The sequence below is a fragment of the Neltuma alba genome, unplaced genomic scaffold (assembly GCF_004799145.2).
Source record: "Neltuma alba isolate B1F8T4 unplaced genomic scaffold, ASM479914v2 tig00003653_pilon, whole genome shotgun sequence".
Classification (NCBI taxonomy): Eukaryota; Viridiplantae; Streptophyta; class Magnoliopsida; order Fabales; family Fabaceae; genus Neltuma; species Neltuma alba.
Window position 1 is genome coordinate 1 of NW_021633371.1, and position 14,994 is coordinate 14,994.

Sequence of the window (14,994 nt, forward strand, 5' to 3'; positions counted from 1 at the left end):
TAGGCTCTTGGTGGATAAGAAAGGCTGCTGTTTTTCCCGCTGAAGAGAATTTGGACGGGTCAGGTTCAGTAAGAGAACTTGAACAGCCTCATTAAAAAAATGATTATTAAAATCTTCCATGACCATGAGCCATAAGAGCTGGTGATATATAGTGAGCCATACTGGATCTTGACCATAAAGAACATGACCATCTATATCAGGTTCATTCGCTAACATCCAATACTGTCCACTATGAAAATTATACAGTCAAGAATGTTGTACATACATTCTTATGAATGAATATATAACAAAGCTAACCTATATCGGTCGGGTCTAGTCGTCCTCCAACTGACAGCAGCGCGGAGTATTCACTACTAATGAAATATATCGTTAAGGAGAAGCAAATTAAACAAGCAGCATCGCCATAGTGAATAAGAACTAACAGATTAACAACACAAAGTAAAGCAAAAAAAAAAAAAAAAATTCTGGCTATAAATTTTATTTGATCTACCTTTGTACCAGAATAAATACGAGCGTTAAATGATACAAAAATCAGAGTCCAAAAATGCACGGGAAAACAATAATAAGGTGAGAACAAAACATTTATTGAGGGAAAATAAAACAAGAATACCCTTTTTCTTTCACGTGAACTTGAGGACGACCCAGGTACAAAGTCCTCAGAGGCGTAACCGTCTGCGGCCGCACCGTGATCAGGTGTCTCGCCGGGAGAAGCCGGAGTGTTACCCCCGGTCTGATGGGGCCCCGAACTCGAACCGGCGTAGTGGCTAAGATTGCCCATACTAGCACTCTTCCGGATCGACCCATCAGTCAATCGGACTCCGAATAGCTTGACTCCACGGTTAGGACAGGTCCTGGAGTTGTGGCCATTATGGCTGCAATGGGAGCACCGCCTAGTCATGTCGTCTCGAGAAGAGAAATTGAAGTTAGATCGAAGAGGGTAATAAGATTACGAATAACTCTTGGGCCTTTATCGATGAATTAAAAGAAATTTGGGTACAGTTGATCCGAATCACATGATCCGAAGCCTGATGAATGAAATGATTTTGGAATTTTGTTGCTGGCTCTCCCTCGGCTTTCGCAGATGGGAGAGAAAGAGGAAGAAGGCGCCCGCCCAACACTATCCATATATCTGGTTGCGGATTATGGGGGGAATGTTACTATGCTTCGCGGCATAAATCGGAACTGTGCTTCGTCCAATAGGAACGCGGATGAAGGGGTTGCAGCTGACGTGGCAGGGACCAAGTGAAATTGATCCAACTCTTTCTATAAAAGAATGATTTCATATTAAAATGGTTATTACAGTATTGTCCCAAAAGGGAAAATGCTTACTATATTGAGTTATTAGTATAACTAAATAATTAATTTAGATATATTAAAAAATTAGTTAAATTAATTATTTATCACAAATTTATGTCAATTTTTTTTAAATTACCCTTTAATCATGCGCCTTGGATGATTAAAATTATTGAAATCTCTTACAATCAATAAAGATATTTTGAGGAAAGATAAGAGACAAAATATTGAGATTATCTAAAACCTAATATAACAATCCACTAACTCTTATACAAAAGATCAGGTAGTATTTATTATCTATTAATTTTTATCTCTATAATAATAATTAACGAGAGAGGCTATTTAAAAAATTCGTATATCATTAACAAAGAGTAGAGGTGGCAATTTGAATGGGGTGTTAATCAAATTGATTAATTTTTTGGCCAAGATGGGTGTGTTAGACTAATTTTATTGAATTTAATATGCTTAAAAATTATATGATTATATAGAAAATTATGTCTAATATGAAAAACTGCATCAAGAAATTTTTATCTACGAGTAATGAATAATATAGTTCATTTTTAGATTTCGTGTAATGCATAATATCTAGATTACTAAGTTACATAAAAGCTTTAAAAAAAAAAAACAAGAGAGAAACAATTTTTGCAAATTCCATACTTGTGTTTTCTTTCCTTGCATCCTGTATGAGCACAAATGCACAGTGGATCGCAGTAATAAACTTTCCTTGAACTTTTTATTACATATATTTTTTGTAGGCTTTTATTTTTTACATATATTAATGAATATACTGAATATTGATTTTATATATTTTTGGATGCCAACCAACCAGTAAATTATGTGTGTGTATTTCTTTTTCTAAATAAAAAAATTCAAAGTATTTATCCAATGAAAATTGTTTCAAATTCAGTTAGTATATGAGATTTAAAATAGCTCATTTGAACCAATATGTTCAATTTTGAGGGTTTTTTTTTTTTTAGTGGCTAGTTAGTACCAATCAATATTTTTAAAACACTCGCTGAACAATAAAACCTCTTTGTAAGTCTTAAAAAACCAACTCACCTAATTTGCTTCCTACTTAATAGGTTACTTATTTCATTTAAACTTTGAAATTATATTATATATGTATCAATACATATAGAATTAAAAAAAAATTATTTTTCGGTGAGAAAAAATTTAAGTGAGTTGGGTTCCAAAAACTTATTAGTTAGAATATGTCTCTAAATTCATAAAGTGCTCATAAATTGCCTACCAATAAAATCTTTATATCAGTAACAAGATTCAAATTTATTACCTTATAAGTTATAAACTGAATCATTGGTAAGTGGACTATTTCTTAAGTTCTTATCGGCAAAAATTATATGTCCTGTCGACTATCAACAGTACAACTTAGTGACTTACTTTAGAATCTTGCAAGCGATCTCCTTTGCAAGTGTTGGTTCACATATTAACCATTGAAAATTTGAGCTCATGTGTTAGCAGTGTACCACTTGAAAAATTCCACAAACTAATTTTGTTCGTAGCACTACGGTATTATCTGGATTGGTTTTTAAATATCAATTTAAAGAAAAAGGAAATATATACCTCCTCTAGTCCTAAATATAAAAATTAATAAAAATACTTGTTTTGATCCTAAATATAAAATATCTAATTAAAAAATACTTATATCAATTTATTTGTATCTCTTATGTCGAGTTCTCTAATCATACATGGTCATATATCCTATTTTTTCATGTGAATTTATAATTTAATGATAATATGGTGGCAAAAAAATGCTACTCTTCCGAATATAGGATCTAATTAAGAAATTGATATAGATCACATACACAAAAACTTATTTTACATGTTTATTTATTTTTTCTAAAGAACCTATTGATATTTCCCCAACAAGAGAGAGAATTAAGAAATATACCTAGGGTATTTTAGAAAAAATATACTCATCCGGTTCTATTTATAAGTTACTTCTAACATGTTTCACACAAACTGATAAAAACCTTAAAAACTTCATTAACTCTCATTTAAAATTCAAAAACTTTCAATTTTATCCCTATTTAATATACATTATAACTCTATAAAATAAAGTCAACACAATAATAAATGAAGGGTAGAATTGTACATTCATCTAAAAAATTTCTCTCAGTACCTTATAAATAAGATCAAAAATATCTTTTGCCCTATAAATAGGACTAAAGGAGTATCATATTAACTAATTTAACTAACATACTATTCAAATTAATTAATTAAATCTTATATTAAGAACCAGATGATTAATATTTTAAAAACAAAATACATGACAATGTGTAATTGGAGAATTTATAAAACGAATACAAAGAACTTAATCTAGGTATATCAATTCATTTTATTTCCTAATTTATAATTTTTCCTAAACTTTACATATATAAAGGAGTCTTTTATTAATAAAGTAGATTCTAGTATAAATAATTAAAAGAGTTATTTTAAGAGAATTAGGACAAATTTTTTATAAATAACTAATTTAATCTAATTTTCTTAATTTTTATAAATAATTATCTAGATTTTATATTTTAAATCAGAAAGAACAATGTATAATTAATAAGCAAATTATGAGTGCTGGGTAGGTTTAAAAAGATTGTGAGCTAATGATTAAGATCCATTATCTATTATGACTTTATCCATGTCCATGTGGATAGTACGGATGGACGGTGGCAAATGACAAAACTAAGATTGATTAGGATTTTTTTAAATACAGGGTGTGATAAAACTTACTCACATACTACCTTCCGGTCCTAATTATAAGACCCAGTTAATTAATTTAAAGAGATTAAGAAAGTAAGTTAGGTTAGTTATTTGTAATAAATAAGTGTTGTCATTTCTAAAATATCCTTACTAATTAAGTGTATTGGCTAGAACTATTATTATTAGAAGGATTATCTTGGAAAAAAATGCATAAATATGAGAGACAAAAATAGATTGGAGTCTTATAATTAGGATCAAACTAAAATTCAAATGGGGTCTTATATTAAAACCGGAGGTAGTATTTCATATGTTATAAATTATAATTAAAAAATTATTTATAAGTTATTTTAAACGCGCCTTAATCACTCTAAAGTCTAAACATTAAAAAAAAATCACAACATCATTTGAGTTCGTTCCCCTCTATTAAGGGTGTGTTTGGTTGGAGGGGAGGGGAGGGGAGCCCCTCCCCTCATTTGGTTAAAAATTTTGGAGAGAAGGAAAGCCAAAATGTTCCCTCCTCCCCTCCCTCCTCCCATTTTAGCTCCCCTTCAAATTGAGGGTTTTTGGAGAAGAGCTAAATTTTTGGACTGTTATGCCTTATGATTTTTTTAATATTCCACAACCACCCATAAAATATGTTATTATAATATTTATTTTAAATAAAATATATTCTCCTAAGTAAAAATAAAATAAAATATTATAATTAAAAAATATTTATAATAAAAATTATTATAAATTATTATAAAAATAAAAAACATTATTTAAATAAAAAATTATAATATTATAAAATTAATTGTTTTTTATAATATATTATTTATGAAATATATTTTAAAGTTGAAAAAAGCCACAGCTTAAAGAGAATAAATTTCAATTTTTTTAGAGCATATAGAATTTGTAATTAATTATTTCAAATATATTATTATATTATTAGAATTAAAAAGACTGTACCAATTTTTTAATGCACATATTAACATGATAAGACTGATTTTTATTAAATATATGATTTAAATAAGATGTAAATTAATTTAATAATATATCATAAAAAATATATTAATATGTAAGGGTAAATAGTAATAATTATTACTATTTCCCCCTCTCCTTCTTAAACCAAATAAGGGATCATTAAATATCCCTCCCTCCTTTCTTTTTTAATCAAACAAACAAGGTGAAGATGAAACCCACCCTCCTCTCTCCCACCCTCCCCTCAAACCCAATAGGCCCTAAAACTTATACATCACTTGAATGCTATTACAAACAAATGCTGCAGTTAAAAAATTTAAAAAAAACGACAATACTTATCTGTAGGGTTTGATTTCTTTTTTTTTTTTTTTGACCAGCAAGTTTGAATATCTATTTAATGAATCTGAAGGTTCATATTTATATACATTTCTTTGTTACAATATTTAGATGCATTTATTTCATCTCTTAGCTCAAAGTCAATGCGAAAGAAAAGGGGCAAGTGCCAAGAGGTTGACTAAATCAAAGATTTATGTTTTAGAAGATCAATATTTTTTTTCCAGAAAAAATGTGATTCATTGAAAACATTGAAAATAATATATGAAATCCCATAAAATAAAATCGTATACTTTTTTTTTAATCAAATAATTCCAGTTGACTTGATTTCACAAAGTTTTAAGGATGTTTTTTTATTAACTAGAGTCGCAAGTGTGAATTTGGGCTTCATAAAACAAATTAATTTGAAAATTTTTTATCTTAATAAGTGTAAAATCCATTCAAAGTGGTTAACATAAACATGTATCTTTTTATTAGCCTTTTGTTTTATTTGATTGAGGAAATTTTAATTTATTTTCAATACATCCGAACGATTTTTTTACACAAAAAATTTATTAATATTTTAGTTCAAGTTCCTTGCGAAAGAAGGAAATTGGGTAGGAATAATGTAATTAAAAGGAAAGAATAAAAAAACTTTTTAACCAAAAAGAAGAAAACGATTGAACCAAACCTTTTTTCCTTCCCAATTTTCGGAACAAGATAAGATTAAACTTGAAGGGCAAGAAAGGAGGTTGTGATAGAGGTAGGAATATGCTATCTATCCATCAATATTTTAATAAATTTGTCAGCTAAAATATTAAAAATACATCATGTTTATGTCAATTTTGTAACTTTCATGAATAAGCATACTATTTTTTAAATGGGAAAATCCTAAAAAAAAACCTTTAAATTTCAAAATTTCAAATCAGTCTTGTTTATTGCACTTTAATAACAATTGACAACATTTGAAAAGTAAATGACAATATATTTTTGTAGTCATTCATGATTTGAAATTTTAAAATTTTAAAGGTATTTTTTTTTAGATTTCTCCTTTTTGAAATTGAATTATATAGTTGTTATTTTTAAGAGTAAAGGAGCATCCAGCACTATGATTTTATTTCTTAGATGTATCCAACACTTTGATCTTTTATATGATGCATCCCGTACTCTAAAGATGTGGATCTTAATAAATGTAAGAGCTAGTAAAAGGGTTTGCTTTGATTTTAGATGGAAAATCTCAATCTATTTTATTTCTCAAAAATTTTTTTCACAAACTCTTTTTATTGATTGTACATGTTAAGGCTTTTTTATCAAAGGAGTAATTTTTAATGAAAATAATTAAAACATATTTTAGAGAACCGACATATACATTCTTTACAATAAGTATTTTAGAAACTGACCTACATTTTTTTATAATTAATTTTTTAATATCTATAAATTAGTTATCTAACTCTTATATTCTTATATTTAGAACATAACGAGCAACACAGACGTTTCTTATATTTAATTAAAACATTTAACAACAAAAACGTATCAAATTTTATTTTAAAATTCAATACAAATAAAAAAAAGTGTAAAAAAAGTTCGGCATTTTGATGCGAAAGATTCTAGTTGAAATGGGAATAGTCTTGGCAGGGGACGGTGGACGTGGAAGAACTTGAAAGAGGAGGATTGGTCATATTCTATTATTCTTAACGAATAAGATCATATATGTATTATATATATATATATATATATATATATATATATATATATATATAATGGATGGCCATATTGTTTGGTTGTAGAGAAAGGCACAAAAGGGTCATATATACACCACGTTCTATCCTATTGGCCTCTTCATCTTTTATCATCATCCATCACATTGCTTATTTATTCTCATTCTCCTTTATCCCAAAAATCCCCACTTTGGATTAATCCATAAAGCTTTCCACAAATTCAATGCTCGCCCTCGCCAAATTATAATATCAGGTTGAATTCCTTTTATATCCTATTCATGGACTAGATGTGAGCCTTGTGTTTTCCCAATAGGTGAGTTGCATTGCATATAATTTATATGTATTCATGAATTTTTTCCTATTTCCCCGTAAATATATAAGAAAATTAAATACAAACATCGGGTTCCTTAAATTTCATTTATTAGTTGTTACTAATAAGTCCTTAAGGGTATACTACCTCCGGTCCTAATTATAAGAGCTAGTTAACTAATTTGAGGAGACTAAGGAAAGAAGTTAAGTTAGTTATTTGTAATAAATATGTTTCTTTCCTAAAATATCCTTGCTAATTAAATGTATTGGCTATAACTACTATTGTTAGAAGGATTATTTTGAGAAAAAATGAATAAATATGAGAGACAAAGTGGATTGGGATCTTATATTTAAGATCAAAATAAAAATTAAATAAGATCTTATATTAAGGACCAGAGATAGTAATATTTATAGGCTTGCCTTGTAAATGATACAATTGAACTTGTAAATATGAAAATCTGATTTGTAAATGTTAAATTTTTGGGATTAAATGAAATTCAGAAGACCTGTTTATATTTAATTTTCTTACTTGAAACTTATGAATAATTTTTTGTAATTTTATCAATAATTCCTTTAGTACGGATATTATTGAATAATCGTGATGGAGATAACGATTGAGATGATGGGCAGTTTTAAAAAGATAGGGTAAGTTTTTTTTTTGATCTGAACAAGATAGGGTAAGTTAAAGCTAGGAGAAGAACATTTATTTTGGCGGGCATGGGATTCAGGCTGATCATGACATTCATTTTTGGCTTGGTGTGACATGACATGCAATTTTAATTTGCTGGGTGTTATCTTTAGTTTTTCTTTAGTCTTTATGTTTTAGGAAGTTTGATGTCTCGTTTTGCTGTTACTTTTGTTTATTAGTGTTTGGGGTATGCTGGAAGGAAAAAAAAAACTGTTTTTTTGTTGAGTTTCGGTTGCTTTGATGATATGAATTTTGTATAGCTAAAATAACAGGAAAATACTAACAGGGCTAAGTTTAATAGATATGATTAATCTCTCACAACATAACAAGTTAATGTTCAAATTCCCACTAAAGAGGTGCTTACATTTAGAATCCGACAATACCTCAAATAGAATTACTTATACATAGCCAAAAAAATAATAGGGAAATATTGATGTTTCCATGTATACACAATAACGTCAAGTCTCCATGTGACCTTGACTTCGCATTTTCGTAATTTGCAGCTGCCCAGCTCTTAGAATTTTAGAAAGCTATGATCCATAGGTGAGCCTGAAGCGCTCCTGCAAGTAGTCCCCACTGCGGATTGGAGGAAATCTGCGTTCAACAGCATTAGCAAAGATTGATTAGCTTTGTGGTTTCTATCCTCTAAACTAACATTTCAAAAGCATATAGTAACACAAATCCAAAAACAACGAAAAGCACAAGAACATGCCTAATCTGATTTGTTCATGAAAACTATCCCTTTCTTTATATACTATTTCCAGTTCTTAATATAAGATCTCGTTTGATTTTTATTTTGGTTCTAAATATAAAACCCCAATCTACTTTGTCTTTCATATTTGTGTTTTTTTTTTCTTTAGGGCAGTCCTTCTTATAATGGTAGTTATAACCAATACACTTGATTAGCAAGGATATTTTAGGAAAGATAACACATATTTATTACAAATAACTAACTTAACTTATTTTCTTGATCTTTTTAAATTAGTCAGCTAGTTCTTATATTTAGGACTGGAGTAAGTATAACTATTAGAATCGGGTATTATCTAATTAGATTTGGGAATCACACTGTTCAGTTTAGGAACTCAATATGACCCCCCCCCCCCCCAAAAAAAAGTTTTACAGGGTTCGATCCAAACTCTTGGCCTTATTCAAAAGGAATCAAGTTTCTTTCATTTAACCCAACTATAGTTGGTAGAAAAAGTCCCTTTTAAATGTTGGTTTTAAAAAAAATGAAAACAATATACTTATTCTAACCTGGGGGGCGATGATTCACTGCAGCAGCTTTCAAGGCATTCCACCACGCAGTCTGGATTTGGGTCTAGAAAGAAAGCCACCTGAATTCACACCAGGTTTCTCAAGAAACTAATCACACCACATCAAGCTAATTAGGAGAACCTCATCAACATAGCATCTGGACCCCAAAAAAAAAAAAAATCCACTTTGCCCTCCAAAAAAGGTATTCCTTCTTCCACTTTAGAGGACAAACTGTAACCTAAAGCCCTCCAAAAAAGGTAAAACAATCCTTGGTATTATGAGTAATGATTACAGAGATTGGTGGATAAAACATATTTAATATTTTAACCTTTTTGACCGGACTCGTTCAATAGTTACCACGCAAAATCATTCGAGATTAAAAATCTTTCATACGGGGAAAGGTACGTCAATGTCATAACAGAGTGGTACCTTTTTCAGCCAAAAAATAAAAAGCAGAAACTTTATACGTTACCCAGTTTTTCACTATGACAGGTCCCAGAATGAACCATTGTCATCTAAGATCTCTACAAGAAAGTTTTCTGCCCTAACAACTTTATGAAGGGATGCTCCCTCATTTGCAAGTGTCTGCATCAGAATAACCCGCTCAACCAAAAAAGTTTATTAGAACATTTAAGAATGTTTTCTTAATTGCCGAGTTAACAACATAGACCAAAAACTGGAAATACGCCAAATGACAAATGACAAAGAAGTCTGAGGTAGCATCTCATGGCTTCGCACTGCCTAAAGTTGAATGAGAATATTCGCATTTTCTCTCACTTTATTGATTTTTCTACCCTTGGAACAAATTAAAAGACACTCATGAGTCATCTTCCAAAAAGATAATGCAACAACAGTGAAAAAATAAAGCCATTAAGGAAGTAGTATAGTGATTACGGAATAGCGCTCCTTTCCAGCTGGCATAACCCTATGCAATGTTGACCTACAAGAATAATATTGACATAAGTTGAGAATGGCTTATATTTGCACTGAGACATTGAGTAGTAAGTAAACAGGTGCTAGCAACAAAGAAGTTTACTAACTTATGGTAAAAGAGACAAAAGAAAAGGCTTTCTAAGTTGATATAATGAAGGATTACCGGTACAAACAATTAGTCCACCTCTCCATCATGTCCCCAATGTTCACAATAAAGGCCCTGAAGATAGAAACTGAAAACACCTAACACTGGGAGGGCAATGCAGATAATATAACCATTTTCATGCTTTTATAAATAAATGACAATCCAGATAATAGTTAGTTTCATTTATTTGAATGTAAAGTGGCTCTAGTCAGCTTTAAAATCTCAAAACTAGTGATATTTCCTGCATAAAAGTTTCCTGGTCATGGACTCACCCCTCGATGTGAGGCACATCCTCCCAGAATTGTGGTTGCTTGAACTTTTCCTTGCAAATCTTTAAGAACGAAATCTTCGATTAAAAGCCTTTAATACAAGACTGTAAACTCGGGAAGCAAGTAAAGACTAGTGTGACAAAGAATTATCAAAGGAAGATGGGAACCTGAAGTCCTTGCACACCATCTGTCACCAACAGAGTTATCATACCGTAATCTGAGTGAGCTGAGGCACCACATATCTCTTCATCGGGCACCACCTCACCTAACAGAGTTGGCAGGCAAATCATCAACAGGAAAAAGGTTTTGTTCTTGGATGGTCACATTAAGAAAACACTTGGCCCTTGGCCCTCCAACAGATAATTGATGAAACAGACAGAATTTGTTAATAGCATATCAAACACTAGGCTATTAAACACTAACTCCGTCTTTTGGTAGGTATTTTAAACATCAAGTTTGATCCTGACAGGTACCTAAGTAGGATGAAGACCCCTACCCTAAAAGCTAGCTGTTGAAATGGAAGAACCAATCCACTTAAATTTTCATCGAACATCCCATCCTCCTTAATATGGGACTTAGTATCCTATATGATACATGGGAATTAGGGATAAAAGGGGTAGTTTGGGTAATTTGGGGTCATATTAAGTCTATAAATAGGAGTCTAGGTTTGTAATGGGTGTCTAGTGAATACATTTTTACTGTTTACTCTATTTTCCCTCTTCTCTCTCCGTCTACCTCTAACACTATATTACCAAGTTATCATCACATTCCTACAAAAGTTGCAGTTTTTATACCCACTCACGTAGCTAGTTTGCAAAGTGTCCGTATGAATAAAATAATCCAACACGATACAAATATACCAGAACTTAATCCACTATGCACAAGAAGTTTCAAATAGGCATTTAAGCTACAGAGCACACTCATTTGCTGTATAGTTCATACTTCACAGCATTCAAATCAACTACTGTAACCAAAGAAGATAAGTTGACTGTCATATTACAGGGGTTCTCCAGAAAGGAATAAATAAAACAGAATGACATATAATATTTGAAGCACATACAAAAATGGGGGCTGCAATATGCTAATTAAGAAGATTGAAAGGAGTCAATTAGTGCTACTAAACCTGGATAATGCAAAAGGCGAAGAAAAGCTGCTGGTTTGCTTAGGGCCCCAATTTTCTCGAAGAAATCTTCATCCAGATTCAAGGACTGGGCCATTAAAGATAACAACTCTCTTCCAGCCACACTTTGAAAGAAAACAAGCATATTTAAATTTTGAACTTCACATTAGAAAGAGAAAGAATAAAAGAATCATGTATCCGAATGCTCAGCCACCCTCTCCCCAAGGATATATAATTATCACACGCATAAAACAAAATATCAAAGTGTAAGTTCCCAATAAATACCCAGCCAAACCGTACTGTATAAGAAAGAGTGAGATTTAAAGAGAAATTGAATTTCCTGGTCACAGAGCGAAGAACAGAAGTACATATTCAAAGAAAAAGAACAATGTTGGCCTTTTTATTACTGCTGGGTGAAGTTTTGTAGTAAGCAATCATCCTACATAATTGATAGCACAGAAAGATATACTAAGGAACTTACAGAAGTTTCCAGTATAGGGATTCCATTGTAGGTCTCCAATTTTCAAGTACTTCTGGAGGTTCCTTGCCAGATACATACGTCAAATAAAGTTCATGCACGAATCAAAATGTCTGACCATTATTGAGTAAACACTAACAGATTTTAAATACTTTACAAAACAAATACTACCTCTAGTCCTTAGTATAAGAGCTAGTTGACTAATATAAATAGATTAAGGAAATTAGTTAAATTATTTATTTGTAAAAAATGAAACATTTAACATGTGTAACTACTACAAGGACTATCTTGGAAAAAATGGATAAATATAAGAGATAAAATAGATTAGGGTCTTATATTTAGGACCAGATTTAATGTCAACTAGCTTTTATATTAAGGATCGGGAATAGTATGAAATAGTATAGGCATACCTTCTGAAGGCCATTGATTCAGGTTAATACTTGCATGATCTGCTAAAGGACCAATGTAGAAGCTCTCTTTTGAATCACCTGATCATCGCATAGTTGATAATGATCAACATTATGCATCTTTTCCCATGAAAAGAAGAATTTGAAAAGACTTAGACAGCTTTCAACACTGACCCTATATCAGTCGCCTCAACCAATTTACATATCTATGTATAATGTAAAACTAACAAGCCATACTATTCACGAGTCATGAACAATATAACTCATTTCTCCAACTCCATGCAACACACGAGACTTGCACTGGCGTTTTACATTAAGAGCTAAAAAAAAAAAAAAGAAGTTGAGGCCAACCAGAGGCTCATATTTAAGTCTAATAAAAAAGGTCCGCCTGGGAAAAATGATTCCACCTATAGTCATATACTAAAACCTTAGTTCCCTAAATGGACTTGTAGGACTATCCCCACAGTGGCTTAAGATTAAACCATAAACCTAAAAAACTGCTTGAGACTAATCAAAATCAGAAGTTACCTTTGGAGCCTGAAGTTGCATCCAGTTTCTCAGCATATAGAGGTGTATAACCTCTGTGTTCCTTGCGGGGATATTTCATTTTCTCTTCCACTGGAAGTAAGAAGAACTTTCTACTCTGCTCAAACACTTTCTGAAGCAACTCTTTCTCCACCCCGTGGTTCACTAGGTAGAAAAACCCGTACTCAGTGCATGCCTGTAACACAGTTCCAACAACTACTATGAGTATGCTTCCGTTGGTGTAAATTTTAAAAATAGTCTAATGACCATGTGCAGCTGAATTCATTTAGTCCACAAACATGTAGCGAAGTATAGAACATTTATTGTTTTCGTAAGGTTCTTGGTTTTTAAAATTAGAGAACTAGAGAGCTCTAAAAAAAGAAAATGCCGGGATTTTAGTGCATCGCAACTTAGCATAGTAACCAAAGATTATTCTACTGACCATGCCATTGAAACATGAAAAATCTGTCAAAGAAAGATTAAGTCATCGAAGTTTGATGGCCAAGTAATGATGCCATTTTAAATTGAAAATAGGCATAAGGCAATCGTAAGAAGAACTTAACAGTTATCGACTTTACTAATTCTCTACAATAGAACCACACAATAGCTTAGATTTAATTCAGAGTTAATGCTAAACAACGTTAAGTCCACTGCGGTAGTAAGTTGACAAGCTTTAAAGTCGATTTCTTTTGCGACATTTAATTGGACACAATATAAACTTAGAAAGAGGAAATGTAATTTTTCGTCCTACAAGCCTACACATCGCAATTCTCAACAATTTGATTTCTAAATTCAAAACCTGCATGATTAATACTAAAATATTTTACCTCACTGCTTATCAAAATCCAAATAAGCCAAATGTACGAGCTTACTAACCAGTTGTACCTTAAAATAATGCAATCGAGTAATTTTAAAGTCGAGACCAAATAGTTAAATATACAATGTCAGAGACTAAATTGAATCTAGGCAGACTTTGGAGTAGCCAGTGGTCCTTAAAATCTCTTTGATGCACTAAAGGCACCATGACCGACAAACTCCAGCAACAAAACCACACATGTATCAACATATCAATATAAAAATTCATAGCAAGCCACACAATCTTTATGAACAATAAAGAGTGGACTCATTTTTCAGTACAACGCAAAGCAGACACAAGGTCTCGAAGGGGAAAAGCAGAGAAGCGGATGAATAAAAAAGAGAGCAAATAAAAGATAAGGACGAAGGACCTGGCGGATTAATTTGGCGGTGGAGAAACGATCAGGTGAGGAGAGATCTATAATAGGGAGCTTCAAGGTTGCCGGCGGCATCTTCTTCCCTCCGCTGCTTCTGCTTCCTCAGTCTGTTGAGTGTTGAGCTAGCCAATTCCAAAATCGTTCCAAGTCCAACCTACTTCACATGTGCTGCGAAATCGAGCAAATTGCAATCTGAAAAAGGCTAAAAAGACCACCCAAAAAAAAAAAAAAAAAAAACTAGTTCAGCGGTTCAACCTCACCTTCAAACACCTTACGTTTCAATTTGACGTGGTCTCATCTTATTTTGAATCCATTATTCTGGAATCAACAGGAAGTTAAACAAAATTCAAGATCTCAAACGATAATATAATGCAAGATATACAAATCAATATTTACTCATGAATCATGGAGGGAAAGTTTTTGTTGAAGGTTTTGCCCCAACAATTTTGTTGAAGTTCTTAATTCATATCTTGTCGTCATTTATGATTTTTGACAAACTGGTTTGAGTACGAGGTTGCTAAGTTTTAATTATCAATTTTTTATCCACCCGTCATTTCAAATTTTAAGCATTTTCTGGTCTAATTGCCATCACTTTTGTTTCTTTTTCTTTTTTCCTTAAGGGTTTTGGAGATACAACCG

The 14,994-nt window shown here is 31.6% G+C and overlaps 1 protein-coding gene across 3 annotated transcripts; it reads right to left on the bottom strand.

Annotated features, from left to right (window-relative positions):
• Positions 1 to 8,269: 8,269 nt before the first annotated feature.
• On the bottom strand, positions 8,270 to 14,675 carry LOC114742117 (2-oxoglutarate-Fe(II) type oxidoreductase hxnY). Of its 3 annotated transcripts, none has more exons than XM_028930384.1 (12): positions 14,631 to 14,675; positions 14,350 to 14,523; positions 13,127 to 13,319; positions 12,602 to 12,679; positions 12,195 to 12,246; positions 11,717 to 11,838; positions 10,761 to 10,858; positions 10,597 to 10,655; positions 10,343 to 10,399; positions 10,141 to 10,186; positions 9,247 to 9,326; positions 8,270 to 8,586 (listed from the first exon to the last, which is right to left on the bottom strand). In XM_028930384.1, exons 2-12 carry the CDS (start codon positions 14,428 to 14,430, stop codon positions 8,523 to 8,525), a joined length of 930 nt encoding a protein of 309 aa, XP_028786217.1. In that variant the 5' UTR covers positions 14,431 to 14,523; positions 14,631 to 14,675; the 3' UTR covers positions 8,270 to 8,522. The 3 variants fall into 3 exon arrangements, with proteins under 3 accessions (XP_028786217.1, XP_028786215.1, XP_028786216.1); XM_028930382.1 differs by having other exon boundaries at positions 14,611 to 14,675; XM_028930383.1 differs by lacking the exon at positions 14,631 to 14,675 and having other exon boundaries at positions 14,350 to 14,587.
• Between the last annotated feature and the right edge of the window lie 319 nt (positions 14,676 to 14,994).

What these genes read in the sequence shown, in the direction of transcription:
- LOC114742117 (XM_028930384.1), bottom strand. Translation starts at nt 14,430, where the DNA reads ATGCCGCCGGCAACCTTGAAGCTCCCTATTATAGATCTCTCCTCACCT. An exon ending in TGCAACTTCAGGCTCCAAAG is followed by an intron (nt 12,680 to 13,126) that starts GTAACTTCTGAT and finishes TGCGATGATCAG; the next exon opens with GTGATTCAAAAGAGAGCTTC. An exon ending in AGTGAATCATCGCCCCCCAG is followed by an intron (nt 8,587 to 9,246) that starts GTTAGAATAAGT and finishes TGTTGAACGCAG; the next exon opens with ATTTCCTCCAATCCGCAGTG.